Source organism: Carica papaya, chromosome 3, assembly GCF_054855325.1.
Source record: "Carica papaya isolate Zhongbai chromosome 3, ASM5485532v1, whole genome shotgun sequence".
In the NCBI taxonomy this organism is placed as follows: Eukaryota; Viridiplantae; Streptophyta; class Magnoliopsida; order Brassicales; family Caricaceae; genus Carica; species Carica papaya.
In genome coordinates, this window is record NC_142311.1 from 20,279,619 (window position 1) to 20,307,192 (window position 27,574).

Sequence of the window (27,574 nt, forward strand, 5' to 3'; positions counted from 1 at the left end):
GATCTTCACTTTCATCGACAGAGTTGTTGATGAACATCTCACCCTTCATCAACTTGTTGATTATTATATTGCCAACTATCGACCCACAACTCCTACTCTTCCTTTTCTCAGGCTCCGCAACAAGTGAGTATATACATATACATTTATATATATATATATATGTGTGTGTGTGTGTGTGTTATGTAATTTGGATTAATCGTGTATGCCATCATATATTTATAATAAAATTTATTTGTTTATTTTCTTGAACTCTTCTTTTCTGACATCGTATTTCACGCGGCAGTAAAATTAGTAGCATTAAGTAAAATTCTTAAAACAATTAAAAACAATTAAGTACAAAATTAAACAGAATAAAATATTAAATTATTAATTATACATTTGTATAAAATTTTTATCCTACAATATGCTCTGACCCATATAATTACATAAACATTAATATCCTTTAATTCATGCTCAACTTGATTTGTTGATTCAATTCATTGACTCCCAAATCCTTCCTACTTAATTTGTTCGTCCATAATTTTTTTTCAACTTGATTCCCTAATTCAATTGCTTGATTCACCGGTCATTCCACCTGATTCGTGAATATAAAAAACGCCGATTCAATTATTTGATTCAGGAATCCTTCCACTCGATTCTATTCGTCGATTCCCGAATCAATTCCTCACATACCATGTAGGAAACATAAAACAAATCACCAGAAAATTGATACGGATGATTAAAGGCCATAAACTTTTGGGATCATAGATCTACAACACATCCTTATCCTATGACTTACAAAGTTAGAGATGCCTTGACAAGAACTGTTCAAGAAAGGAGGATCCTGATATCAAAAATTATAATCCTTGTCCTGCATCTTACTTACATTTGACCCAATGATCAAACTTGGACAAAAGCTTCATGGTTCATCAATCATCGGAAACTAGATTTGTATTGTTCTGACAAATCCTTAGCGGTTCCATCAGTGATGAGACTTTCTATCATTTCAAACTTCTTATATGTTGCTTTAAGTGCCCTTTCTTGCTGGTTTGCAAGCTCCTGTTCTTGGTTAATCTGCTGCTGTAATGAGATAAACAGGTTTTGAGAACAAGGCAACAAGGAAATAAAAAACTTGACGATTAAAAAACTTGACTTATTTTTTTCAATCAAAAGTGCTTTAAGAACATTTTAATTGAGAAAATCAAGTATTTGGATGGCCTTTGTGCTAAATACTAGGAAGTTTAAAGTCAGGTAATCATTTCAAAAATAATAATAATTTTAAAGTCAGGTATACGAAAACTTTCCAGCACTATAAGTCTAAAGTCCTTTGGACTTGAAAGTCCTATGCAGCAGCAAAATTAATAAGTAAATGCACAGATTCTCTAGAGTCATTGCGAAACAGAAACATTGTCAAGTAAATAAAAAATTGGAGTATATTCAAAGATTATAAAAACACAAGACTCACTTTCAGCATGAATGAAGTTTCAGCAGTGTGCTTTTGGGCAAGAACTTTCAATCTTTTTGCTACTTCAAAGTCAGGATCACTTGGCTCCAACCAAGTACAGCTTATCTTTCTAACAGGTTTTCTTGGGCGTTCGTTGAACATCTCTTCTTTAGCAGCGCGTGCTCTCACCGGCCTTGGCATCCCACTTATCATGAATGGATACTGGGATAAGGTAGAGATAACTGCTTTAGCTTTCTTTGCATCCTCCATCTCCACCAAAGCACACTGTGGGAGGTTCTTAGGTCCCAAGTAGTTTGGTATGAAGTGGACCCCTTTGACTTTTCCAAACTGCTCCAGAGCAGTTCTCAAGACAGCTTCAGTGACCTGCGGTGAGATATTATCCAAGTACACAGTCCTCTTCACCTTTGCTGCAAATTCAGCAAACTCGCCTTCAACTGAAGCCCCCATTTTTATATTAAAAGGTGCAAATCTGACAAAATCCGAGGCAGAAATCGGCTAACTTTTCTTGTAGGTCATTAAAATCAGTGCAAAAGGTAAGTGGGCAGAAGCAATGACTCAATGTCCGGAAAGCATCAGAATTAAAAATCAATAATTCTACTTCAGCAATTTTGAAACATCAACAAGTACAACTTTCACCGAAATGGTCACCCAAGAATGCAATTTCTTATGCTTTATTCATTTGATTAAAGATGACAATTTTAGCAAGTGTTTCTATTCCCCCAAAAAAAAAAGACATATAACATTGATTTAAAACTCTTACCAACCTGTTGAAGCTTCTTTCTTTCTATAGAAAAAGAAATATGATTACAAAGAGAAAGAAATAAATACAATTATAAAGAATAAGACATATTCCTCGAATAGTCAAATAAAGGACCTGTTGAAACTTCATGAACCTAGAATTTTAAACATTTTATAGCACTACAACATAGAACCTAATGATAACTCGTTTGCATATTTCCTAAATCATTGTTGAGATTTGTATGTAGTGAAAGCAGGAATAACAGTAGGCACCTAGCCTCAGGAGCTAAGAGATACAATGGTGATGCAATGCGAATTTGACCTAAACTTTCTACATAGCAAAGTATACCTCTTGCTAATCTACAATTTGTTGGAATATTATGAGTATGAGAGGACAATGATGTAATGTTAGGATTTTATTTATACTTCAAGTCTTTTAAGTTTTCCATAGATAGCTTAGGATTAAAGAATCCCAGGTGTGATTCCAAGTTAGTTTAATGCTATTTTCATTGCATTTCTTAGATGTAATATCTAAGAATCCCCATATTTAACCCAATTCTTCAGTTCAAAAAATTAATTCTAGTTGGTCCTACACCAAAAAGTTGTCAAAAGAATGACAGAGAGGCTCCCCAAAATGTCCGAAATTTAAAGTTGCCAATTCCATGCACCTAAAACATGCATAGCTCTTTAAATAGAAATTGGGTTCAAGAAATAATACAGGATTGAAAGGTGGTCCAAGGCAACCACTAGTGGTATAGGGTTTTAACTAAGGGTAAGAAAATTCACCCCAATGAGTTTGGAAATAAAGCTAAAACAGAGAAAAAAGTAACATAATATTAAGAAAAAAAAAAAAAGAAAAAGAAAAAAACAAAGGCAGTACCAATCAAGAACAAGGCTTTGTGGCCTGTCCTATGTATGTGCACTACGTCTTTTGATCTAACAGCCTTCTGCCTCCCATTTTAAACCCTCATCACCAAGTTAAGCATCAAAATGAGCATCAAACTAGGCATGTTTTCCCTGCTAAAACCACAACCAGATTTCAATAGCAACTAACAACCTATTTTGTTCACTTTTGCACTTTCAAATAACCTCAAATATCACAGCTAAAGAAAGTGCAATCAAAGCAAAGAGATGAACATAAGTATATTCTTCAAGCAATGTCAAACAGTCCCAAACCTTAAAATCAGTATCAAGCATTTTAAAGCATGAGCTGAAGCTATTTAGGAATGTTGTATGGGAAAATAGCAATGAAGACAACACTACATCATATCCAAAGCAAGAATGGAATAACCTCAAGAAGCAACAGTTGCATCACATCCACAAAGTAAATAACCCAACAGCTAAAATAATTAAACAGATTCTAATGGCCTATCCATCTACATTCACATCTTTAATTAATCAAAAACCTTTCACATTAGCTAAGAAAGGAAATTAGTAAAAGACTGGATATGTTTTCATTTATAAAAAACTTCTGGTAGGTCTCCCCAAAGGAAGAAGATTTAGGCATCCAAGATTTGAGAAATGTTTTCATTTACAAAAACAAGGAAAGAACAAAAAATGGAAATCAAAACCCAGAAAACAGGGATGGTTTTTCTGTTAACATGAAAACACCATGATAAGAACCTTCTTTTAGCCTCTAACCAGCGTATTCATTTACACCTTTGGGTTGCCTGGGCTGGGTGGTAGCCTCTAAAATGTAACAAGGCTGTAAAGGAACAGAAAGGGGGAAAAAATTTATCTTTGAGCCAAGCAACAAAAAACTGAATAGAGAACCAAACAGAAAACTAGAATAAATCTTTCTTGGGACTTTATGCAAACATGTTGAATATGTGCCAAAATGAAGGAAAACATGTTTATTTCACTATTAAGCCCTAGCTTAACCCATACAAAACTTAACCTGTTCTAAAGCTAATTACCTAGCATCATGTAAGAACATAAGGACCAAAAACTACGGGTTTGTACGAGGAAATAAAAACGCATGTACATCAGGCCATCAACCACGTCGAAAAACAGTTTTTTAAATAATCAACAATAAGGCTACAATTTTTCCGAAGTTAATGGGAAAATCTGTGCTATCTAAACAAGTCTACAGTACAAATAACTAAGTAAAGTACATGCAAATTATTGCCATTCTCATACTTCTGCAGTGAAACTGAAACAAAACATGAAATTAATGGGCACATGGAACAGAAAAAGGAGAAAGTACGCAGCAAAATCATAGATTCCAAACTCAACATGTGATGGGTACAAGAAATGTAGCAGGAAGAAGAAAAGGCGAGATTAATACCACGCTTGAACCCTTTTTGGTTTCCCTCAAGTTGGCCAAAACTCAGCCCTTTCCCAGAACCCTATAACCACTCTTTCTCTCTGATTTTCCTCACTTTCTATCCTCCTCTTCTGCCTATTTCCGGAATCCTAAAACTCTCCTTCCCTGTATATCTCCTCTTTCGTTCTCTCTATTAAGGTCCCTTTTCCTCTCCAATCCTCTCTGTTCTCTCAAATCCTAAAATCCTTTCCAAATCCTTTCCTCCCTTTTGAAGCCCAGGGCTCTCTTTCTGTGTCGCGATTTACCCCAGCCAGCCTCTAAGCAAGAAAGGGTATCTTTTTCCCTGCTTGTATCCAGACATGCGTACTAGTCACCATTCTCTCTCATCGCACGCTTCCTTCCATACTAAACGAGAAAGTGGTGTTTTTTGGGCTGCGCTTAAGCTGGGCTCCATGGATTAAACTTGTACTTGATTGGATTCTTAGTTTTTTTACCCATCTCAAAGAGACTAATAATAAAAGACTAATTTGAAGAGACTAATAATAAAAAACTAACTTTCCAACATGAAAAAGAGTATAGATAATCATTGGATCAAAGGTAATTGATTAGTTCAAGATTAATTATGGACTTCATTTTTTTCATAGATGAAGATCAGGTCGAGTTCTTTAATTCGCTAAGGCTACGTTAATTAATAAAGTCTAACTATTATAAAATATTCTTTATATCTGAATATATAATGACATTCTAAAACGAGATTCAATTTAGTCATTGTAGTTTGATCAACACACATTAATGAATTAAATTTTTAGTTTATTATAGATTGACTATTAATAAGTCATAATATACCCACAAATTGACAATTTTTATATTCTAAATGAAATTCAAACTCGTAATTTTTAAGTAAAGTAACAAAATTTTAACTATTAGATATGTTATTGATAAGTATAAAATTCATTTAGTAGTTTATGTTGAAGGGTCTAAAATAACAGAACATAACTTATCTTTTCTATTAGGAATGACAATTTCACTAGAACTCGTTGAAAAGTTCTCATTGAAGACAAAAGTTAACTTCTCTTTTAACTAATGAAAAAATATTTTGATCCATTTAAATCACTGATAGAAATAAAAAAAAAAAGTCACGTCCCTAGTTAATCAATTAATATAAATAAATATTTTTTAACATATATAATATTTATATTATATTGAATATTTTTTAAATACTTTTTTTTTTATTTGTATTGAACATGTTAAATTTTTAATTTTTTAGAATTGACTTTTATTTTATTTATGTTAAAAGATTTGTGCAGTTATAGTTGAATTTTATTTATATAATAGTTCCAAAAACTCTCGAATGAATATGATACATGATTTCAGTGAGAGACTTTCTAGCATCGTATAGCTTTCTTTCTTTCTTTCTTTGCTACTTAAAGGTGTATTCAAATATTATATTGGAGATATCTTTAATTAATATTAAGGTCTGTATAAAGATTTAGACCATCTAGATAATTATAAAATAAGATCTAAATTTAATTAATTAACACTTTATCTTTAAATTAAATTCTTTAGTAAGTTAATTGGAGTTATACATGATCACATTTGATTAAAACCTTTTTAGCCGAAATTGTTTGATCTTGAAAAATATACTAAAGAAAATTTTAGTTGAGAGGAAAATAGGGGAAAAAAAAAATTTACGAAAATTTTTTCTTCTCAAACTTATTGCCATTAGAAAGATTAAAAGATAATTTTTCTCACTTCTACCTCATTCTAAATACTTTAATTAACTTATAAAGAGATGTTGTGAGATCTAACAAATTAACTTATAAAGAGATGTTGTGAGCTCTTGTTAGATCTTTAACAAAACAAAGTAAAAATCATTCAAAGATCAAGGGACATTCTTTGCTATTGTTAGCACTTTTATAAACAAAGTAAAAGTCACTTAAAATTATGGAGCATTATGAGCTCTTGTTTGCACTTTTACAGAAAGAAGAAAACAAAGTATAAAATAATTTTAAATCAAGATTTCTTTAGATAATTAGAAGTATGGATAGGTTATGTACGAATCATGAGAGAGAATTTTAAAATGGATATTTTATGCACAAATGTAACGGTTCAACAAATCAGACTCCGAGTTTTATTTATAAAACTCGAAAAATCATTTAAAAATTTAAAAATAAATTAAAAAAGAGATTCAAAAATAATTAAAGCTCGTAATTCGTAAAATAAATTAAATTTAAAATATTAGGAAAGACTAAGATTAATAAATTAATAAATTAAATTAGAAAGAAAATTAAGAAATTAATTAAATTAAAATCAATTTAGAAAATATAGAAATTGTAAATTAATTAAATTAAATTAAATATGAAACAAATTAAAAATAATTTTAAACCCATAAATAAAAGGAGGGTGTCATCTATTCAAGTTATTTGCACAGGAAAGCACTTATCCGGTTAGGTGACTCAGGGTAAGGACAGTCTTTGCACAAAGGAGTGCTTTTTAGCATAGGCGAATGGACAAAGGGATTTTCCATCCAAATAATGAGCTTGGGCTTTGTCAAAAATCTCTAATTTAGTTAAGCTAAGGCTGACTTACTCAAATAGCTCATTAGTTTTCAAAAGACGAGTAAGAGCCGAGGAGGGGGAGGCTTTCGAAAGTAAACGAGACTACAAGGAAGATTATAATTTTGACCATTCCTATGAGTGCTTTTGTCTTAAAGAGCCAACAAAGGGGCAACTCTCTTTCTCTATCTCTGTCTCAGTTTAGCATCATTATATATCAATTTAGAAAAAAACTGTGATTGGTTTTAGCATGAATTAAGGAACTGCTCCTCCATGCTGTGGTTGTGAGGGTAGGGGCTGCAGCCACCTAATAGAGGAATAAGCCGGGGCCATCGGAGCTATCTACATCGATTATGTCGATTGAAAGAGGAGGGGAGACAACTCAAATGCCAGCATAAAAATAGAAAAAGTCATGCCATTAAAAGTGGAATACACCAAGGAAATATAGATTTAAAGGTCGACCTTGCCCTAACTAAAGCGTCAGAGGGAGTTGAGTCTTTGTCCACATAACCAGTAAATGGTCAGTATGTCGTGACCAGCTATGGTTGAGCTTACCTAAAGATCTATAACCAACACCACTCAACCAAGCCAAAGTATTGAACCGGCGAAGGGGATATTGCCCTAATATGGTGTATGGCCCACAAGGTTGGTGCGAGTTTAATAATGCTGGGATAGAGATAAGGGAAATATCCTTACTCATATCATTGATTATAAAATTCTTCGCAAACTCAGCCGCCCCAGTGTCAGAGATAAGAGACTTTTGTTTACTTATAACAAGACCTAACTTCTCTAACGACTGAGTATAGGCTTCAAAAGCTTCTTGGTTGATAATGACAATGTCATCACCTAATATAGTGTAGTCTCAGAATACAAGACCTGGATACACTTGTTGCATAGACCACCACACTAATAAGTGGTAAGTTAGTGCGAATAAAGATCAGGAGGCGTGATACCCGAACAGTTACCCTGCTACAAATTAAATAGGAATATAGGGACCTATATGCGAAAAGTCAGAATTTTTGGGGGCATTTTGGACACTAATAAGGCCTAGAGGGAACTAAATGAAATAAAAATCCAAAATAGGGGCTTTATGCAATTTCAAGAAGTCTGATCATGTCAGCATATGACCTAGCCACACAGCCAATGACCTCACACCGTGTGGCAGACACGCGAGCTTGCCTACGCATGTGTTGTTGCCCTAGTGGCAATTCGCTTGATGCAGATCCAACTGTTTACATATGCAGGAGGTTTGCTCGTGCGACCAGGAAGGAATCCCCGCCGGATCGCGATCTGATGGCTAAGAGAGGTTCCTGCCTAGGCATGATCAATGTCCCATGCGTGTTTTCACTTCTAGTTTGAATGGATGGCTTAGATCGCGTGCGAGTGAAGTGATCAAATGGTCCACACTCAATCACCCCTTTTGCATGATCCAATGACCCATAGTGATTCCTGCCTAAACAATCCGACGATTGAGAGCTTGTTTTACGTAGATCGTGATCAAACGGCTTGCATGCATCCAGGCACAATGATTGCGCAATTGAACGATCCACGTACGAGATGTCGATCACACAGCAAGGATTGTATCCCACTTAATATAATTGAACGATCATATTTTTATCTCGTTTGAAATTCAAACGGATGGCCCAGATCACGTGAGATCTAATCCAACAGTTGAGATCGCATGCATATAAAATGACCAAAACACCCTTAATAAAACCTTAAATCGTGCGGTCAGGGTTTAAGGGCTTTTGATCAAATGGTCAAGATTTAATACTGAACCTAAAAAGATGATTTTGTCGACAAAATCAATAACCAAGATCTCTCCCTAGAGATATAACAGTTGACATCGCGACCATTTAAAAGAGGTTGAATGGGCTCTTCCCCTTATTTTGGGCGAAATGGCCATGAGGTGAGAGAGGAAGGAGATCGCCTTCATACGATCTCCATTGGGGGAATGTGGCTAGTGATGGCAACCGCGAGCCCGAGAGGAGAAGAAGAGAGATCGCCCAGCAACAATCTCACACGAGGAAGAACACAAGAAGAAAAAGGAGAAGGAAGAATAAGGAAGAAAAAATGTATGAGAGGAGTTGTGAGCAGTATGGTGTTGCGAGCGAGAAGGAGAAGAGGAGATGAGAGGAAGGAAGGGTCACGAATCGCATGGTGCCACGAGTGAAGAAGGAGAAAAAACAAGGAGAGGAAGAGGGGGAGATACACAAGGGGCCAATGCCATGAACGCAAGGGAGAGAAGTGGAGGTGTGCAGGTAACAAGTGAGCAGCCTAGCCCACGAGTGTTGGGGGATGGGGGGTGGTGTGAGTCACGAGCATCAGGGACTACGAGTGGGGAGTTTGCGTGTAGGCAGCTATGCCTGCATGCCCAATGAGCATGCTTGCGAGTAAAGTAGGATTGGCCGTTATGTGTGGTTATACCCGCATGCGTGAGAGCTTTAACCCATGAACAGCTAAGGCCACAAATGAGCCAGAGAAGGAAGGAAATTAGGGAGAGTGGTGCAGGTCGTAGCTTGCAAGCATGAGAGGGAGAACCTTGCCTATGAATGTGGGAGATCGAGCAAGAAGAAGTCACGAGTGGTCTAGGTCGGGAGCAGGGGACGGAAGAGGTGGTTTGCGGATGTGTATTACCTACGGGCAAACTGGTGAGCAGGTGAGCAAGAGAAAGAGGGATGTGGACTGTAGCTTCGCCTGCAAGTTCTAGGTCAGTTTTCTTGCAGGACTTATGGGATTTAGCCGTGATGGGAGAAAGGAAGGGAGGTCGAGGCATCTGTTATGCACGTTTACCCACAGTGGTGCCAGCAAGCACCCGTGACCTTTTGTGCATGTGGCATTCAACCACCATGTATGGAGGTTTATGTGAGGTGGTTGGGTAGTGAATCGCATTGAATTACACAAATCGACTATGAATTATTGTGCGTGACTGCGGGAACCGACCAGGGTCGCATTCAATACGCCCTCCTGTGCTGCTGGTAAGTCTTCCTACTTTTTCCATTTGGGTTGACTGGGTTTACCAATCCAACTAGGTCTAACCAGTCTGACCAGTCCGAAGCGGCCCCAAACCGATTTTGTTCGGCCACTTTAGTTACGTTTGACCGGTCTGACCCACTAACCAATTTTGTTTTTGTTACAAGTTTCTATTCTCAATCCAAACATCCCTCATGATGAACCGAGAGAATTTCCTTTGGGATTTTGAATTCAGTTCAAGGTAAAACTCCCAAAATTAGTTCTAAGTGACAATTAATGTAAAATAAATTAGTTATTTAATTAGTTAGAATTAATATAGATAATTTAATAGTTAAGTTTAATTCTAAGTCATAGGAAAAATTATTAAAATTTATGTATAGTTTTCCGTAGGCAAAATTGGAAGTGGAAAAAGCGTTAAGGATTGTAAAGTGAACTGTTAGTCTTTCGAAATGAGTGATAAGTCTTCTAATAGCTATCCCTAAACCTCATATGCAAAATTTTCAAAATTAGGATGCTTTCAAAATATGAAAAATCAATAGTTTTGAAAATGGCTTAAAGAGAGATATTAATTAATGAATAAGAAGGGGAAATAAATAAATGAAGAAATTGAAAAAGAATTGAAAAAAAAGGGTTTTTATGCATGATTCATGTGGTATGTTTTGATTTTTGATGGTATGTATGTGTTTGAAAGTAAAAGTGATAATGAAGTGAAGTGAAATTGAATGTATTTGAATGTTTTAAGTTTTGCATGACATATTAGATTTTGAATGAATTAAGTTTATTAAGATTAATATGACAAGAAATGGGAAACAATTAGGAGATAAGTTGAGAAATAAACGAATAAGAAAATATTTATAGAACTTAAGGAAACTAAGACACCAAGAATAAATTAAAGGTGAAGTTGAAAAAAAAAATTGAACTAAGATGAATAATGAAAATGGACTTAGACTGAATTAAGTAAATGATATATAGGGTAAATAAAACATAAATTAAATGGAATGGGAAAATAGAGAGGAAAAGAAACAAATAAATAAAAGAGATGAATTGAAATTAATAAGACTAAGTAAGTTAGACATGAATAAGTTAGGAAATTAAAGGCAAAAAACAAATTAATAAACCACATTAAACAATAATTTCAAATTTACACATGAAACAAGACTTACCCAAAATAATAAATGTGATGTCCCGTTATCCAGTGAAAAACGGTGTCCAATATAGAACATATGAGTACAAATATATAAGTACAATGCAAAAGTTCATTCATCCCTTACAAAATAAATAGTTTAATTTATACTTGTGAAGTAAAGAAGTTAACTAACAAAATAATTACAGACATAGTTCTAGTCAATTCTTTCACCACAAAAAAATAGGAATCTTCTAAAATGATCCGCACATTCACATTCAACAAGCTATGGATCCACAAACGGATCCAAACAAGCATCAAGGGGCAAATCAAGAGACAAATCATCCTCTTCAACATCATATGAAGGAATGGATTGGGGTGAATTCTATGAAACTCAATAAGAAAAATAACATCATAACCATACTTATAACGTTTCAAAAGTTAATTAAGACATATAAATAAAAATACATATACCAGTTTAAATACCATACTTGCGTGTTTGAGATTGTTGAGAATTTTACAGTAGAAATATTAACACATTTTTCTTAAAAATAGTATTTGACAGTTCATCCCCAACTACATAATCAGATACATGACAACTAAATCATTTACAACAACTTATAATTGACCAATGATTGGACTAATGGATAAACTAAGCTATTCTGACAAAAGTGACTCATTTGGGTTCCAATGGTTCAAATCTTCGCACGAAACCATTTGATCATATATCAATGGAAGGCAGAAGGGATCTCTAACTACCATTATGAATGGAAATAACAATTCAGTTCAAAAAATAGTAATACAGAAGTTCTACAATCATGATATTACTTCGCCACTATAACCCTTATAATCGATTGTGATCCACTCTCGTCAGAAGAAAGGCTAATATAGTACCTATTCACATGGAGAGGTTCACCAACAGACAGTAAACATATGGGTAATAGTAACCCTTCTGTGATAGTAGGTAAACGGATTTAGGGTTTTCAAAGGTGACATGCGTTCTTATTTTAGACCAGTAACTATTTTAAAGAAAATCCTAATCGATTTAGACTATTTCAGATATTTCAAGAATTTCTTGTTGTTTGGCCAACTAGGTTTGCCAATGTACCTTCCTGTCATTTTTGTCCAATAGGGCCCACCTATCATATCGTGGCCCATTTGGCCTATATCAATTTAACCCGGACTTGGTTGGGATCCATTAAAACCATTTCCAACCCATTAGGCCCTTCAAACTCAATTTCGGACCTTATAGGAGTCCATTTTAAATTTTCGGGCTAGCTAGGCCCAATGATAAACTTGGGCCTAAAAGAGGCCCATCGCTCGCATTATACACTCCTTGAAGCCTTTTAAACAACGCAGGCCCATTTAAAGCCCGTTCTTAGTCCACAGCCTACGAAAAATGATCCCTCGCTACACCTACCAAATGGGCGAGGTAGGGGTCAGCCGTGAGGCCCTCTTAGTAAACGGGTGCCCTTGGCAATCACACAACACAACGGACCATGTATTGCCGTGTACATGGGCTAACAAGCCGAACATAATGGGTATGTTGGGGACTGGCCTTATGCACAGAAGTGTAGGTTACCTTGCGCAGGGCGTCATGCCCTCGCGCTTGCGCAGTAGGGGGCATTTATACAACGAAAAACATCCGTGCGCACTCACGCAACATGGTTGTTCTGTGCACACTTGCGAAGCAATGTATATCTTAGTCTCCTTCAAGCAACACAGTGTGCATATGCATGCTCGCCCACGCACTGGGCTCTCGATGGAGTGCATAATCACACACACGTCATGCATGGCAAGGGGCTGGCTTCCGCACTGAAGGCATGCCAAAGCAATCCCCGCGTAAGCATGTACATGGTATTCGTGGGCTCCCTTGGCACGCATGCGCACCTGTCAAAGCCTGCATGTAAGAGCGCTATAGTGTGCACACATTGCATGCACAGGGCTCTGTCGTAGAATACATGTGTGCTTGGACAGTGTCCCTCGCATGTCTTGTATGCCGTGGTGGCCGTGCTATAAGTTTTTTCAGCACCTTGGTTCCCGATTTCTCTTACTTTCTTCCAATTATTTTATGCAATATAAAGTCCTTAAAACCACTCACTAAACAAGCTTACACAACAATTTAAATAGTAAATTTTTCAAGGTATACACATGCTCGCGAGGTCTTTACTCTAGCTTTTCCTGCGAGGCTTGCCCTCAAGGTGTCTTTCTTTTCTACTTTTGTTTGTTTTGTTTTATTTTTTTTTTCCATTTCCAAGTTTTAAAATACTTATTTACACACACACACATAAAATTTAAGTAAAATTTTAAAATCTAAATAGATTCAAATACATAAATTCGAGTTTTAACTAGAAATTTTGGGATGTGACCTCCTTCCCTCCTTACAAAAATTTAGTCCTCCAAATTTAAAATTTTAAAATAAATTGAGATATTTATCCCACATCTCCTATTCAAGTTCCCAAGTAGCCTCATCGGGAGAGTGATATTGCCAGAACCCTTGACCATGATAGTTGTTCTATACCTGAGAACCCTTTCATGTTGATTAATATTCTCAACTGGGTACTCTGAGTAGGTCATGTCAAATCGCATCGGGAAGGGTCATGATGGTATTTCCTAAGTATCGAGACATGAAAGATATCATGAAGACCTAAAAATTTGGGGGCAAAGCAAGACGACAAGTTCGGGGGCCAACATGTTCCAGTATTTCAAAAGGTCCCACAAAGCGGGTATGACATCCAGATACTTGGTGGGGTAAAAGGTACCCGATAATAGAACATATACGAGTACATAAAAATAAACATATATATATTCAGCGAAAAATATCATCCCTTACAAAAATTTGAGTTTCAAATCTACACTTGAGGTCAATAAGATGGCTGTCAAAATACATATATACAAAAAGGGATGAAGAATCACTTCTTCATTTACAAGGGCATTTCATTAGAGTGCGGATAGATAATGAACTCAAAACTTCTCTAAATATTCGAGAAAGGATCCAAAATGCTTCAATGGACAACTCAGCGACCAATCGTCACTTACAACATCATCTGAGGGAGACATGGATTGGGGTGAGTTCCATTAAACTTAATAAGAGACATAGTATTTAAACTACACTACTAAGGTTTTTAAAAGTTACTTATTTCCAAAACATACCATTATGAACTTACGATTGGACGAAACTGTAGTAGAGTAGATTAAAGTATTTTTAAAAAACATTAGTTTTTAGCAAATGGTATATACAATCGAAATCCTTTTTAAATTATAAGTGTCTTAGCAGAATAGTGATAAATATATGTAATAGAAATTAAGCCAATAACAGTAAAATGAAAGCGAAAAGAAGATAATACGAAGCATACATAGATTTATATAACATGTGAAAATGGAAAACACATAGGAAACATGTAGGGGCATACAAACTATAATTATCAAGGAGATAGTTAAACAATAGGAATCATGTATAAATAAGAGTCAATAATCTTAATAATAGCTCGATAGTTTTTATAGATTTTACAGATTTTCACGCGAAGCCATTCTAACTTATAACAGCTGAGAGTAGAAGGGATCCCCAACTACCATTGTGAATGGGAAACAGATCATTTTCAATATTAGATAATTCAAATAGGCAACTAATGACTACGATCGTATTTCACCACTACAGCCCCTACAATAAGAGTAAGGACTAATGACTATAGTCATACTTCGTCACGGTAGGCCCTACAATCAATCACGAATCCACTCTCGTCAGAGGGAATGCCACTACTATTCACATAGAGTGGTTCACTAATAGTCAATCCAGTCATATTTAGATACCCTCTAGTGATAACAGTCAAACGGATTTTCAATTCTTTTATCTTTTATTTACTAATTCAGATTCACATATAATCATGAAAGCGGAACTCGGTGGGGTCCAATAACATATTCCGGCCTAAAGAGCCCTTTACACCCAGACTTTGCCATCGAGTCACTTTCTTGAGCTGAGACTAAATAGAATAACCCTCTCCACATCATCCATAGGCAAGGCAGAGGGCTAAATCCGCACATACATCAGTCATTATTGAAGTTTGATATAAACACACACTTTTATTTTTAGGAAGATTGCAAACATATATACCCACTCATATCATATAATCGATAAACAATATTCAATTTCATACACAAAAAAACAAATCGATAGTAAAAAATTAATTATCTAAAAATTCGCTTATAAATATACAAAAAAAATACTAAGAAATCTCTTACTGAATTCTTTAAGTTTTTCAAATTTCTAATAGGGAAAGATGGAAAGATTGCTCAACAATTTATAAACCGTGTGAAGAAATCCGAACTCTCAATCTCCCTTGACTCTCTCACAATTTTTCCTAAATTCTCTCTAGAAAATGAGAAAAAAGAAATGTGTGAAGAGAAAGGAAGGGAGAGGGTCTTTAAATAGGTTTTCTGGGCGAACAAGGGTCGTTGGATCACATGGGCGATCGATGATCACTGATCGACCAAGTGGCAGACCAGCCACCCATATGCGGTGTGCATGTGCGCCATGTGGCAACCATGTACGCTCGGTTGGGCATACGTGATGGATGGACAGGACAACTTATTCGTCAATCAATCACCAAGTACCAAGTGTGCGGGGGGCCACGTGTTGTAGACTTTCTAAACAGCCGATGCAGCGCGCAAGCACATGCAGGCGACCCAACACGATAGCTTGCGCATGCACATAGGCTTGCGCCCGTGTTGTCATCTTGATGTGATTGCCTCGCGTGTGCTGCTGGCTCATTTGTGCAAACCATTCCTACGGGTCGCTTATGGGGGTTCGCGAGTTCGTGGGTTTTTCCTACTTTAATTGTTTTTTTTGTTTTCCATTTTCTTTTATTTTCCTTGAAAATTTCCAAATAAATGTTATGCAAAATAAATCAAAATAAATAATTTAATTATTAAAATTAAAAATAAGGTTAAGCGTGATAAAATTTTATGCACCAATTAAAATTAAAGTTAACATTAAAAGTCGTAATTCACTGAAACATAAAGTTTAAAACATGGTATTTGGATACAGAGGTTTCGGCGTGTTGCAACGGGGACTTAACTTACCCCGCCCTTTGACAGGAAAGACTTAAAGGAAGACATGGTCATCTATTGTAAATTATAGGTCCTTTTTTCTATTGTCGGCGTAGCTCTTTATCGACTCTGAGTGGTGATGAGGTTCATGCGAATGACGACAATCTTATCTGTCGTCTCCTAAATTAGATCTGTTCCTGGAAGACGCCTATTCTCAACTTCATTATAATAAAAGGTCTACCATAGAGTGCTTCATAAGAGGCCATTCCAATACTGGAGCGATAACTATTGTTGTAAGCAAATTCCTCTAGTGGTAGATGCCTTTCCCAGCTACCACCAAAATCTAGCTCATAGACCCTTGACATATCTTCCAACGTCTAAATGGTCCTTTCGAACGGACCATTGGTTTAGGAAGGGTAAGCAGTGCTGAAAGAAAGACTAGTATTAAGGGCTTCTTAAAAGCTTGTCCAAAATCAAGAGGTGAAACAAGAATCTCTGTCGGATATCACGGAAGCTAGAATATTATGGAGTCTAACAATCTCTTGTACATATAGTCCAATCAATTTACTAACAAAATTAGTGGTCTTTACTGCTAGAAAATGGGCTGACTTGGTGAATCTATCAATTACGACCCATACAACATTGTGACTTAAACCAGTCTTTGGTAATCCTATAACGAAGTCCATAGTTACGTGTTTTTATTTTTATTTTGAGACAGAAAGGCACTGTAGAAGACCACTGGGTCTCTAATGTTCTACCTTAACCTATTGATAAGTAAGGCACTTGAAAACAAAATAATTAATCTCACGTTTCATACCTGGCCACCAGAATCAGGTGGATGGATAACTTGGAGGTATGAGCTTCCTTCAAAATATCCATATTGATTTTGGGGTCATTTGATACCCACAAACAATTCTCAAACCTGAGAGTTCTGTCTTCGAACATCCTAAAGTCATATTAATCTTCATGTTCTATCTTGTCCTTCTACTCCTCCACGTTAGGAATCGTAGATTGGGCCTCCCTAATTCTCTGAATGAAAGTGGGTTGGATCCTACTCCGGGCAACATAGGCGCCTTCGTCTTAATGATTCAATTGAAGATTTTAAATTGCCTCAAGCATCTTCCACTTTGAAATCATCATTTTTGCCAACAGGGCCAAGTTCTTCCTGTTAAGAGTATCGACAACTACATTTCTCTTACAAGGTGGTATAGGCTTTTACAATCATAGTGCTTTAAGAGGTCCATCCAACATCTCTATCTCATGTTGAGCTCTTTTTAGGTGAACAAGTACTTCAAACTTTTGTGATCGGTATAGATTTTAAGAGTTTCATCGTATAAATAATGTCACCAAATTTTAAGAGCAAAAACAATGGTTGTTAACTCAAGGTCATGAGCAAGATAATTCTATTCATGGGGTTTCAACTTCCTTGAACAATAGGCCACCACTCTTGCATGTTGCAGAAGCACGCATCCAAGGCCAAGATGTGATACATCATAATAAACTTGAAATCAACTAGTATTGTCGAGAACAACTAACACATGAGTAGAAGACAAATGATGCTTGAGTTCAAGGAAAATTTCTTCACACTTTAGGCTCCAAAGAAACTTAACATATTTCTTGGTGAGTTTGGTTAACGGGGTAGTAATGTTAGAGAAATCTTCAACACACCGATGGTAGTTCCTACCTAAACTCAAGAAGCTATGGACTTTAGAAGTGTCATTCGGTCGACCCCAATTGATCATAGCTACTACCTTAGAGGGATCCACAGAAATATCTTCACTAGAAATAACATTGCCAAGGAAAGAGATCTTATCTAACTAGGAGGCACACTTCCTAAACTTGGCATCCAGTCTATGCTATCAAAAGGTCTCCAGACCATGTGCTAGATAGGTAGCATGTTCCATATGGTCCTTGGAGTGTATAAATATATCATCAATGAAGATAATAAAATATTTGTCTAGTACAGACTTGAAAATTTTGTTCATAAGATCCATAAATACTGTAGGGGCATTGGTCAGTCCAAAAGACATAACTCGAAACTCATAATGACCATACTTATATCAGAATGCTATCTTGGGAATGTTTCTCTTCTAACCCTCAATTGATGATAACTAGATCGAAAGTCAATCTTAGAAAAGACCACTGCACCTTAAAGATGGTCGAATAGGTCATCAATACAGAGCAAATGATACTTGTTCTTTATTGTTACCTGATTTAATTCTCGATAATCAATGCAGATTTTGAGGGACCCATCCTTATTCTTAGCAAACAATACAGGGCACTCCACGGAGAACTATTGAGTCGGTTCAACTTGTTGAGTCGTAGGGTCATTAGTTGACAGTTTAGTTCCTTGAGTTCCGCTCAACCCATATGGTAAGGAGCTTTGGAGATTAAAAGTGTACTTGGACGCAGTTCAATAGAAAACTCAATCTCCCACCTGGGTGGTATACCCGTAAGCTCCTCTGAAAAAAATATCTGGGTAGTCACGAACTATATGTTGTTTTTGGGATCAACGATGTCTTACATGCAAAGAGACATTAGAAAAATCACTATTTTATGTCTTACATATGCATAAACAAAATTTGTTTGATCCTATATCAACGAAAGACAGAAGGGATCTCCAACTAACACTTTGAATGGGAATAACAATTCAGTTCAAAAAATAGTAATACAGAAGTTCTATAATTATGACATTACTTCGCCATTGTGACCCCTATAGTCAGTCGCGATCCACTCTTATCAGGGGAAAGGCCAATATAGTATCAATTCACAAGGAGTGGTTCCCCAGTAATTAGTAAGCAGAAGGATAATAGTAACCATTACGTGATAACAGGTAAAGGAATTTAGGCTTTCAAAGATGACCTGCGTTCTTATTTTAGACCAATAACTATTTTAAAGAAAACCTTAATTGAGTTAGACCATTTCAGATATTCTGAGAATTTTTTGCTGTTCAGCCAACCATGTTTGCCAAGGTACCTTCTAGTCATTTTTGGTTAGTAGGTACAATTCCAGATCTTGTATGAGTCCATTTTAAATTCTCGAGCTTGACTAGTTCTAATGATAGATTTGGGCCTATCAAAGGCCCATCGGTCGTGTTATAGGCTCCTTGAAGCCTTCTAAACAACACAAGCCCATTTAAAGCCCGTTCTCGATCCACAACCTATGGGAAATAGTCATTCACTGCACTCGCCAAATGTGCGAGGTAAGGGCCAGCCCTGAGGCCCTCTCGGCACATGGGTGCGCCTGACAGGGTCATAACCCAGCGAAACGTGCATTGTTGCACATATAGCCAAACATTCTGGACACAATGGGTGTGTCAGGACTGGCCCTTATGTGTTGCAATGCAAGCTGCCTTGCATGGGGCATCACACCCTCTCGTTTGTGCGTCATGGGGTGTTTGCGCGCTTACGCAGTGCAACATGTCTGCACACATTTGTGATCCAGTATGTCTATGTACATGCTTATCTGTGTGCTGAGCGCTCAGTGGAGCAAATAATCTCGCACGCGACGTGCATGCTTAGGTGTTGGCTTCCGAACTAAGGGCTTTCCAAAGTAGTCCTTGCGCAAGTACGTACATGGCATCTGAGGCTCCCTTGGCGCACATGCGCACTTGGTGAAGCTCACATGCGAAAGGGTTGCAGTGCACACACATCGTATGCTTGGGGCCCTGTCCCGGTACACATGCGTGCCTAGATAATATACCTCGCACGTGTGGCACATCAGGGTGCCCGTGCTACAATTCTTCTCAGCACTTTAGTGCTGCATTCCTCCTACTTCCTTCTAGTTATTTCATGCAATTTAAACTCCCTAAAACAACCTATTAAACAAGCTTATACAACATATAAATAATAAGCTGAAGGAAAGTTTAAATTTCATCAGACATTTGATACAAATAATTTCCATTTAAATCATTTCATGCATGTATATTTAGGAGCCTTTAAACAAGATAGAAATTTCATTAGGAGTTTTGAGAACACTATCATAATCCTTACTGAATGCTAATTGATTTTTAATTTTTAAAAGAAGACAAAAAAGCTTGCTATTTCTATAAAAGAAAGCCGGTTGCAATAGTTGGGATTTGTAGAACCAGTTTGTAGAAATCGTGAAGAAGGAAAAAGGAATGTTGTTAGAATTTTCTTTGTTGAAAGAAAAGTAAGACAAGCAAATTGAGAAGCTCACTATTCGGGAAAGAAATTGGAAGCTTGGTGACAGGCTAGCTGTGGTAGAAGGAACGACAATAGCTCATTCTCCTATCTTTTTTCTCATTCTCGGACTCTCTCTTACTCTCTTTCTCTTTCGGGTGTTATTCTTTTCGGGTTGTAGAATGAAAATGGGAGAAATGAAGAGAATGAGAGGTTTAAATAAGAAAAGAAGTTACGACATGATATGTAGGATCACATGCACAAAAGCACGACCCTTTGATTAGCTTAGTGGTCCACCATTCATGGCTCCAAACTACCAAATGGTAGCTTGCTACAGCGGAGGAGGAAAAGTGGCTTAGCTGAACAGTGGTCAGTCAGGGTGAGCAGACGTGTCTGTCATTAAATGAGGACTTAGTTTTTCTCTATTCCCATACCACATGCTTCCCATACCGCATGCTTCATCTGATTGTCAGCATAGCTCTTTTTGTCGACTATGTGTGGTAATGAGATTCTTGTGGATGGTGGCAACCTCATCTATCGTCTCCTAAATGAGATATGTTCCTGGAAGACGTCTACTTTCAAATTCATTTCAACAAGTAGGGGATCGACAGGGCCTACCATAGAGGGCTCATATGAAGGCATATGAATATTAGAGTGATAGCTATTGTTGTAAGCAAACTCTACCAAGGGTAGATGCTAGTCCTAACTGCTATCGAAATCCAATACACTGGCTCGTAGCATGTCCTCCAGCATCTAAGTGGTTCATTCAGATTAGTCATCAGTTTGTGGATTGTAAGCAATACTAGAGTAAAGACTAGAGTCAAGAGCTTCTTAGAATCTTCCCTAAAATCGAGAAGTAAAATGAGGATCCATGTTAGACAATAAGGATGCTCAAACGTTATGGAGCCTGGCAATCTCCTCGACATATAACCTAGCCAACCTGCTGGTTGAATTAATAGTCTTGACTATAAGGAAGTGAGCTGATTTAGTCAATCTATCAATAATAACCCATATAGTATTACGATATGAACTAGTCCTTAGTAATCCTATGATAAAGTTCATAGTTAAATGCTCTCATTTTCATTCTTGGATAGGGAGACACTAAAGGAGACCATTGGGTCTCTGATGTTTTGTCTTGACCCGTTGACAAGTGAGACATTTAGAGACAAAATCAACTATATCCTTCTTCATACCTGACCACCAAAAATGGCACTTCAAATCTTGATATATCGTCGTGCTTCCTAGATGAATAGCCAACTTAGATGCATGTGCTTCTTCAGAACATCCAACCTAAGTTCAGGGTCATTAGACACTCACAATCGATCACAAAATCTAAAGGTTCCATTGTTAGACATTCTGAAGTCACGAAATTCCTTTAACGCAAACTTTTCTACTTATTTCAAAATCTCAGGATTAGTATATTAGGTTTCCCAGATTCTTTGGAGGAGAGTGAGCTAGATCCAAATTTAGGTAGGATACGCGCCCTCACCATAATGGTTCAATTGGAGATCTTGAATCGTTTCAAGCATCCTCTAGTTAAAAACCATCATTTGTGCTAATAAGGTTGAGTTCTTTCTGCTAAAGGCATCCCCAACTACATTATCCTTACTTGGGTGGTATAGTATCTTGTAGTTGTAGTCCTTCAAAAAGTTCATCCAATGTTTCTATCTCATATTTAGTTCCTTATGAGAGAATAAGTACTTCAAACTTTTATCATCAGTGTAGATCTCAAAAGTCTGACCATATAAATAATGACGCCACATCTTGAAAATGAAGACTATGACTGCAAGCTTAAGGTCATGAGTGGGATAGTTCCATTCATGCGACTTGAGCTATTTGGAACCATAAACTATTACCCGACTATGTTGCATGAGCACACATCCCAGACCAATATGAGATACATCACAATAAATTTAAAATCGATCGGGTATTGTTAGGAAAAATTAACATTGGGGTGGTGGTAAGTTGACTCTTGATTTCAGAAAAACTTTCTTCATAACTGGGGTCCTAGTAGAAAATAACATTCTTCCTGGTTAAGCGGGTCAAAGGAGCTGTAATGCAAGAAAAGCCTTTAATGAAGCAACGATAATATCTCGCCAAACCTAAAAAGCTACGGACTTCAGTGACACTAGTTGGCTGACTTCAATTAATCGCTGCTTCAACCATCGAAGGATTTATATAAACACCATCATTAGAAATAACATGACTAAGAAAAGAGATCTAGTCCAACTAGAAAGAACACTTACTGAACTTGACATACAGTTTTTGCCATCTAAGAGATCTCAAAACTTGAGTCAGGTAGATAGCATGCTCTCTATGATCCTTTGAATACACTAGCATGTTATCGATAAAAAAAATGACGTATTAATCTAGTACATGCTTAAAAATCCAGTTCATAAGGTTCATGAACATCATAGGAGTATTGGTTAACTCGAAGGACATGACCTTAAATTTAAAGTGGCCATACTTACAGTGGTACACCATATTGGGAATATCTTTGGCTCTAACCCTCAACTGGTGATAGCCCGACCTGAGATCAATCTTGGAGAAGACTAATACACCTTGTACCTAGTCAAACAGATCATCAATGTGGGGCAATAGATACTTGTTCTTGATTATCACCTGGTTGAGTTCTCTGTAATCAATACACAACTAGAGGGTCCTATCTTTTTTCTTGGCAAGCAAGACTGGAGCATCCCATAGAGAATTACTTGGTATGATAAACCTTTTATCTCTCAGTGTTGCAATATAAGGATCCAACTGCCAAAGTTCTGCTTGGCCCATCCGATAAGTGGCTTTGGAGATGGGTTGTGTCCCTGAAATTAGGTTGACGAAGAATTTAATCTCCCACCTAAGTGGGTAGATCTAGAAGCTTCTTAGGAAAAGCATCCAGGAAGTCACAGAAAATTGGGATTATCTGTATTGAGTTTTCATAATCCCTTTACCTATGCATCATAGGGGTTAGATAAAGATATTCAATTTACTTTTAAAAAAACCTTTATCATGCATTTCATATAAAATGTTAAATACATTCAGAATTTTAAAACATTTAAGACTTCATTCACAAAGAATTCATTTATGCAAAACAAAATTCCCCATTTGTCTTGGTTCTAAGATTGTTTTTTTTTAAGAGGACGGAGAGTTATAGTTTTATCATAGTAGTCAATAATGCCATGATAGGCCTATAGTCAGTCCATGCCCAAAATACATCAAAACTAGAAAAATCTAGGAGTATAAGGTTTACGGTTAATTCTCTACCTGAAACCTTCATTCTACAGGCCCTATACCCTACATGAGCTTCTAGAAGTCCCTTAAACGGTGTCTCTATAATCAATGTTTACCCTAAGAGTTCAGGCTCAATTGTTAAATTCTTAAAAAATTCACAAGATACAAAGGAGTGGGTGATACCAATATCAATAAAAGCACAAATAGTAGAATTACGAATAGAAAATGTACCCTAAATTATAGTCGGTGTCACCACAGCACCAAACTCATCAAGGTGGAAGACCCTTCCTTTGGTAACGGGTCTAGCAGCATCCCTAGGCTTCTGGGGACAGTCATTCACATAATGTTGTGTACTCCAAAACTTATGGTAGGCATTGCTCAACTTATAGCAGAGTCGATTGGCATGGTTTTGACCCCAGTACTGGCATGTCTAAGTAGACTGAGAAGGATTACTTAGAGGTGGAGGTGGGGCAGCAACTAAGAAGCCATTTTGGGCAGCTTATTAGCACGACCTTGGTCGATCTACTTCCTCTTTTATTGGTATTGTGCTATGACATTATGAATGTGCCGGTAACGGGTAATAAGAAGTTCCTTAATTAACTGGGAATGCTCAAGGGCTTCAATGTAGGTGTTTGACCTCATCATGGCCACTCGATCGAAGATGTTGGCCCTTAGACCCTTCAAAAACTTTTGAGCCTTCTTGTTTTTTGTAGCTATGATATCTGGGGCAAGTCTGGACAGTTGAATGAATTTAGAGGCATACTGGCTCACGAGCATGCTTCCTTAACACAAGTCCTAGAATTCTTCTTCTTTCTTCTCTTGAACATAAACTGAAAAGAAGCTCTAGAGGAAGGCATCAATAAACTAGTCCCAAGTAATTGGAGTAGGTAGGATGTCCTTTTTGAGATGCCACCAGTGTTAAACCTCTCCAGTAAATATGAAAGATGCAAGGGAACCTTCTGCTCTTTAGTGAGCTCAAGAATGGAGAAAAAGTTTTTTATTAGCCAAAGTCATGTTTCTGCGATCATCGGGTCCGATCCACCATCAAAGTGAGAAGATTCAGTTTTTGAAATTTTGAAATATTGTGCAAAATAACACGATCATTGTGATGTGTTCGTTTGCAGGAGGAGGCTGACCGGCATTATGAGCAAAGTTGTGGCCCACAGCGGGGTCAAACCCTAAATTGCCTGAAACAACTTAGTGAACTTTACCCAGGTTGGATTGTCCTTATTATCAAATATTTCTATGGAAGATCTCCCTCGAGTCATATTACCTACAAAAAGGAGATAAGGTTTTAGAAACGATATTGTTCACTAAGATCTAAAGATTATTTCTGGCTCTAAGAAAATTTCTAGATTTCTTTAGACTTAAATCCTAGGCCTCAGTGTAAGGGATGTTTGAGAATCTTGCTCTGATACCACTTATGACATCCCAGTATCCGGTGGAGCAACAGTGTCAAATAAAAGAACAGATATAAGTGTATAAAAGAATTGTACAACATAAGAAAAATCATCTCTTACAAAATTTTGATGTTAAAATATTCATGAGGCCAAGAAGTTGGCTAACAAAATATGTTCAACGCTTGCTCTAGCCACTTCTTTCATTACAAAATAATTCTTAATCATAGTATAATCATTCACATGTACTCAAATGTCCACTACACATCTACGAACGGATATACACAAGGTTCAAGGGGCAGCTCGAGGAGTGATTCCTCACTTTCCTCATCGTTTGGAGGAAATGTATTGGGGTGTGTTCCATAAAACTCAGTAAGAAAAATAGTACTTAAACTACACTACTAAAATTTCAAAAATTATTCATTTTAAAAATGTGTCATTACCTTTATGATCAATGAACTTACTATTGGAGATCGTCGCAGAATAGGTTCATTTAAACTACTTTCGAAAATGTTATACTTTTAATTAATCAAAATACTTTTTTGAAATGCTAGTCTCAGACATAAGCGATAAAAATAAAATAATGAGAAACCTAGTGGAAACAAGTAGAACCAACAATAGCATGGTATGACAAGACAGAGCAGTGAGAAACATATTCAATTCAATAAAAAATGTAAGCATGAATAAGAAATCAACAATACTAAGTAGACAATCAAACAATTCGATTCAGTTACAAATTTTACAGATCTTTGCTCGAAACTGTTTTAACTTATATCAGCAGAGGGCATAATAGATCCCCGACTACCACTGTGAATGGAAAATAATTTAGTTCAATATTTGGTAAAGCAGTTGAAAACTATGACCATGACCATACTTCACCACTGTGGTCCCTATAATCAGTCGCGATCCACTCTCATCAGAGAGAATGCTAGTACCATTCATCGAGAACAATTCATTAACAGTCAGTTTCAGTCATATTCAGTTACCCCTTAGTGATAAAGGTCAATCGAATTTCAGTCTTTATTCACTATTCTTAACAATCACAATTTCAATCACAATTCAACAAAAATTTCACTTTGACTCATTGGGTCCATCAATCGGTCCTACTACCTATCCATTTTCCAATCACACTAACCGACTAAATCTTATTATTGAATCAAGACAACTGGGGCCTGCTAAACAACCCAGACCCGACAAGGGCCTATTAACCATAACCTGACTGGAGGGGGTCCATTAACTAATTCAGCCTGATAGGGGCCCAACACACTTAAACCAGACACAGTGGGGTTCACTAACCAAACCTGGCCCATTTGGGCCCATCAACCCAACCAGACTTGATGGAGGTCTGTTGAACCAAATTGGACTCGACTAGGGGTCCATTAAAACTAACTCGAACTCGATGGGGGCCCATACCTCAACCCGACCAGTCAAGGGCCCACTCTATCGAAACTAACCAAACTAGGGCCTACATACACAAATTGGACCATCAAGTTGCCTTCTCAGGTCAAGGCCCAAATTAGGTAACCCTCTCGGCCATCGCCCCAAGGCGAGGTCGAGGGCCCAATCCACACACACAGTGTGGCGCTCAAAAGAACTTCTTTCATTTTTATGACTCAATTTAACCATGCAAATTCATATCTATACATGGTTCGAAAATTTTTTTAAAAAAACTTAAAATCCATCAAACACTCAATGAAATATGATCTTTAAAACAACTCTAGAAAACACATTAGGAGATTACATGAAAATACCAAGACCATTACATAGCCTTTCAAGTTTTTGGGTTCCAAGAATGAGGTTGGTTGTGGTTTAAAGGAGAAGGAAGGTTGCTCAGCAACCCATGGATTTTTATAAGGATTTTTGGAAATTTAAGGAAAGGAAGAGCTTAAGGGTGAGCTCTTGGAAGTCTTAGTGAAGAAAGAAAATCAGGAAGAAAAGAAGAAAGCTTACCGTGCGAGGAGGAAAGCTTCTCAGATCTCTTTGGTTTCGTCTCTCACAAGCCTCTTTCTTTCTCTAGTCTCTCTCTCTCTCTCGGCTAAGTGAAGAAGAAGAATGACGAAAAATGGAAGAAAGGAAACGAAGAATGGGCTTTAAATAGCCAAGTGGGGTACATGTGATCTGTTGGATCACATACATTGGTTGATGGTCATTGATTGGCCAAGTGGCCGACCGACTATCGCCTCATGGCGTGTATGTACGCATGGGGCGGTTGAGCAGCAGGGCATGTAGCAGAGATAACAGCTTGTCTGTGAGGTGGCGTGCGCGGCAGGCATATGTGACCCTCCACGATGGTATGCAAGGATGCAACAGGCGTGCAGCAGGCATGCAGCATGGGCGCAGCAGGTGTGCGACAGGCGGATGTGACAGCAATGGGATGTGCGCACTGTTTATGCATGCGCGTTGCAGGCGTAGGCACACGGGCACGCAGATGTTTCCTGCGGACTTTCTTCCCCCGTGGGTCCCTTCTCCATTTTTTTTTTGTTTCATTTAAAATTTTTTAACACTTTTGGCAAATATAAAATTTAAAATCCTGCTTAAAAATATTTTAATGCCAAATTAGAAATTAAAATACAATAAAACACCATAATGATAATAAAAAGATCAGGGTGGTCATAATGAGTCTGAGTGTATTTTGCATGCGGGTGAGTTCACATGTGTGTATGTA

At 37.1% G+C, this 27,574-nt stretch overlaps 1 protein-coding gene and 1 long non-coding RNA gene across 9 annotated transcripts; both read right to left on the minus strand.

Moving 5' to 3' along the window:
* Positions 1-694: 694 nt before the first annotated feature.
* Positions 695-4,902, minus strand: LOC110812947 (RNA-binding (RRM/RBD/RNP motifs) family protein). 8 transcript variants are annotated; one of them, XM_088216245.1, is made up of 4 exons: positions 4,470-4,896; positions 3,063-3,202; positions 1,445-1,943; positions 695-1,059 (listed from the first exon to the last, which is right to left on the minus strand). In XM_088216245.1, the coding sequence occupies exons 3-4, from the start codon at positions 1,889-1,891 to the stop codon at positions 913-915; spliced, it is 594 nt and encodes a 197-aa protein (XP_088072371.1). In that variant the 5' UTR covers positions 1,892-1,943; positions 3,063-3,202; positions 4,470-4,896; the 3' UTR covers positions 695-912. The 8 variants fall into 8 exon arrangements, with proteins under 8 accessions (XP_088072371.1, XP_021895590.1, XP_088072370.1 ...); XM_022039898.2 differs by having other exon boundaries at positions 1,445-1,948; XM_088216244.1 differs by having other exon boundaries at positions 1,445-1,913; positions 3,063-3,199; positions 4,470-4,895.
* Positions 4,903-13,883: 8,981 nt separating this feature from the next.
* LOC148266818 (uncharacterized) lies at positions 13,884-27,367 on the minus strand. The gene is made up of 2 exons (XR_015817922.1): positions 26,860-27,367; positions 13,884-14,146 (listed from the first exon to the last, which is right to left on the minus strand). It is a non-coding gene; the product is annotated as an uncharacterized LOC148266818 (long non-coding RNA).
* Positions 27,368-27,574: the final 207 nt, after the last annotated feature.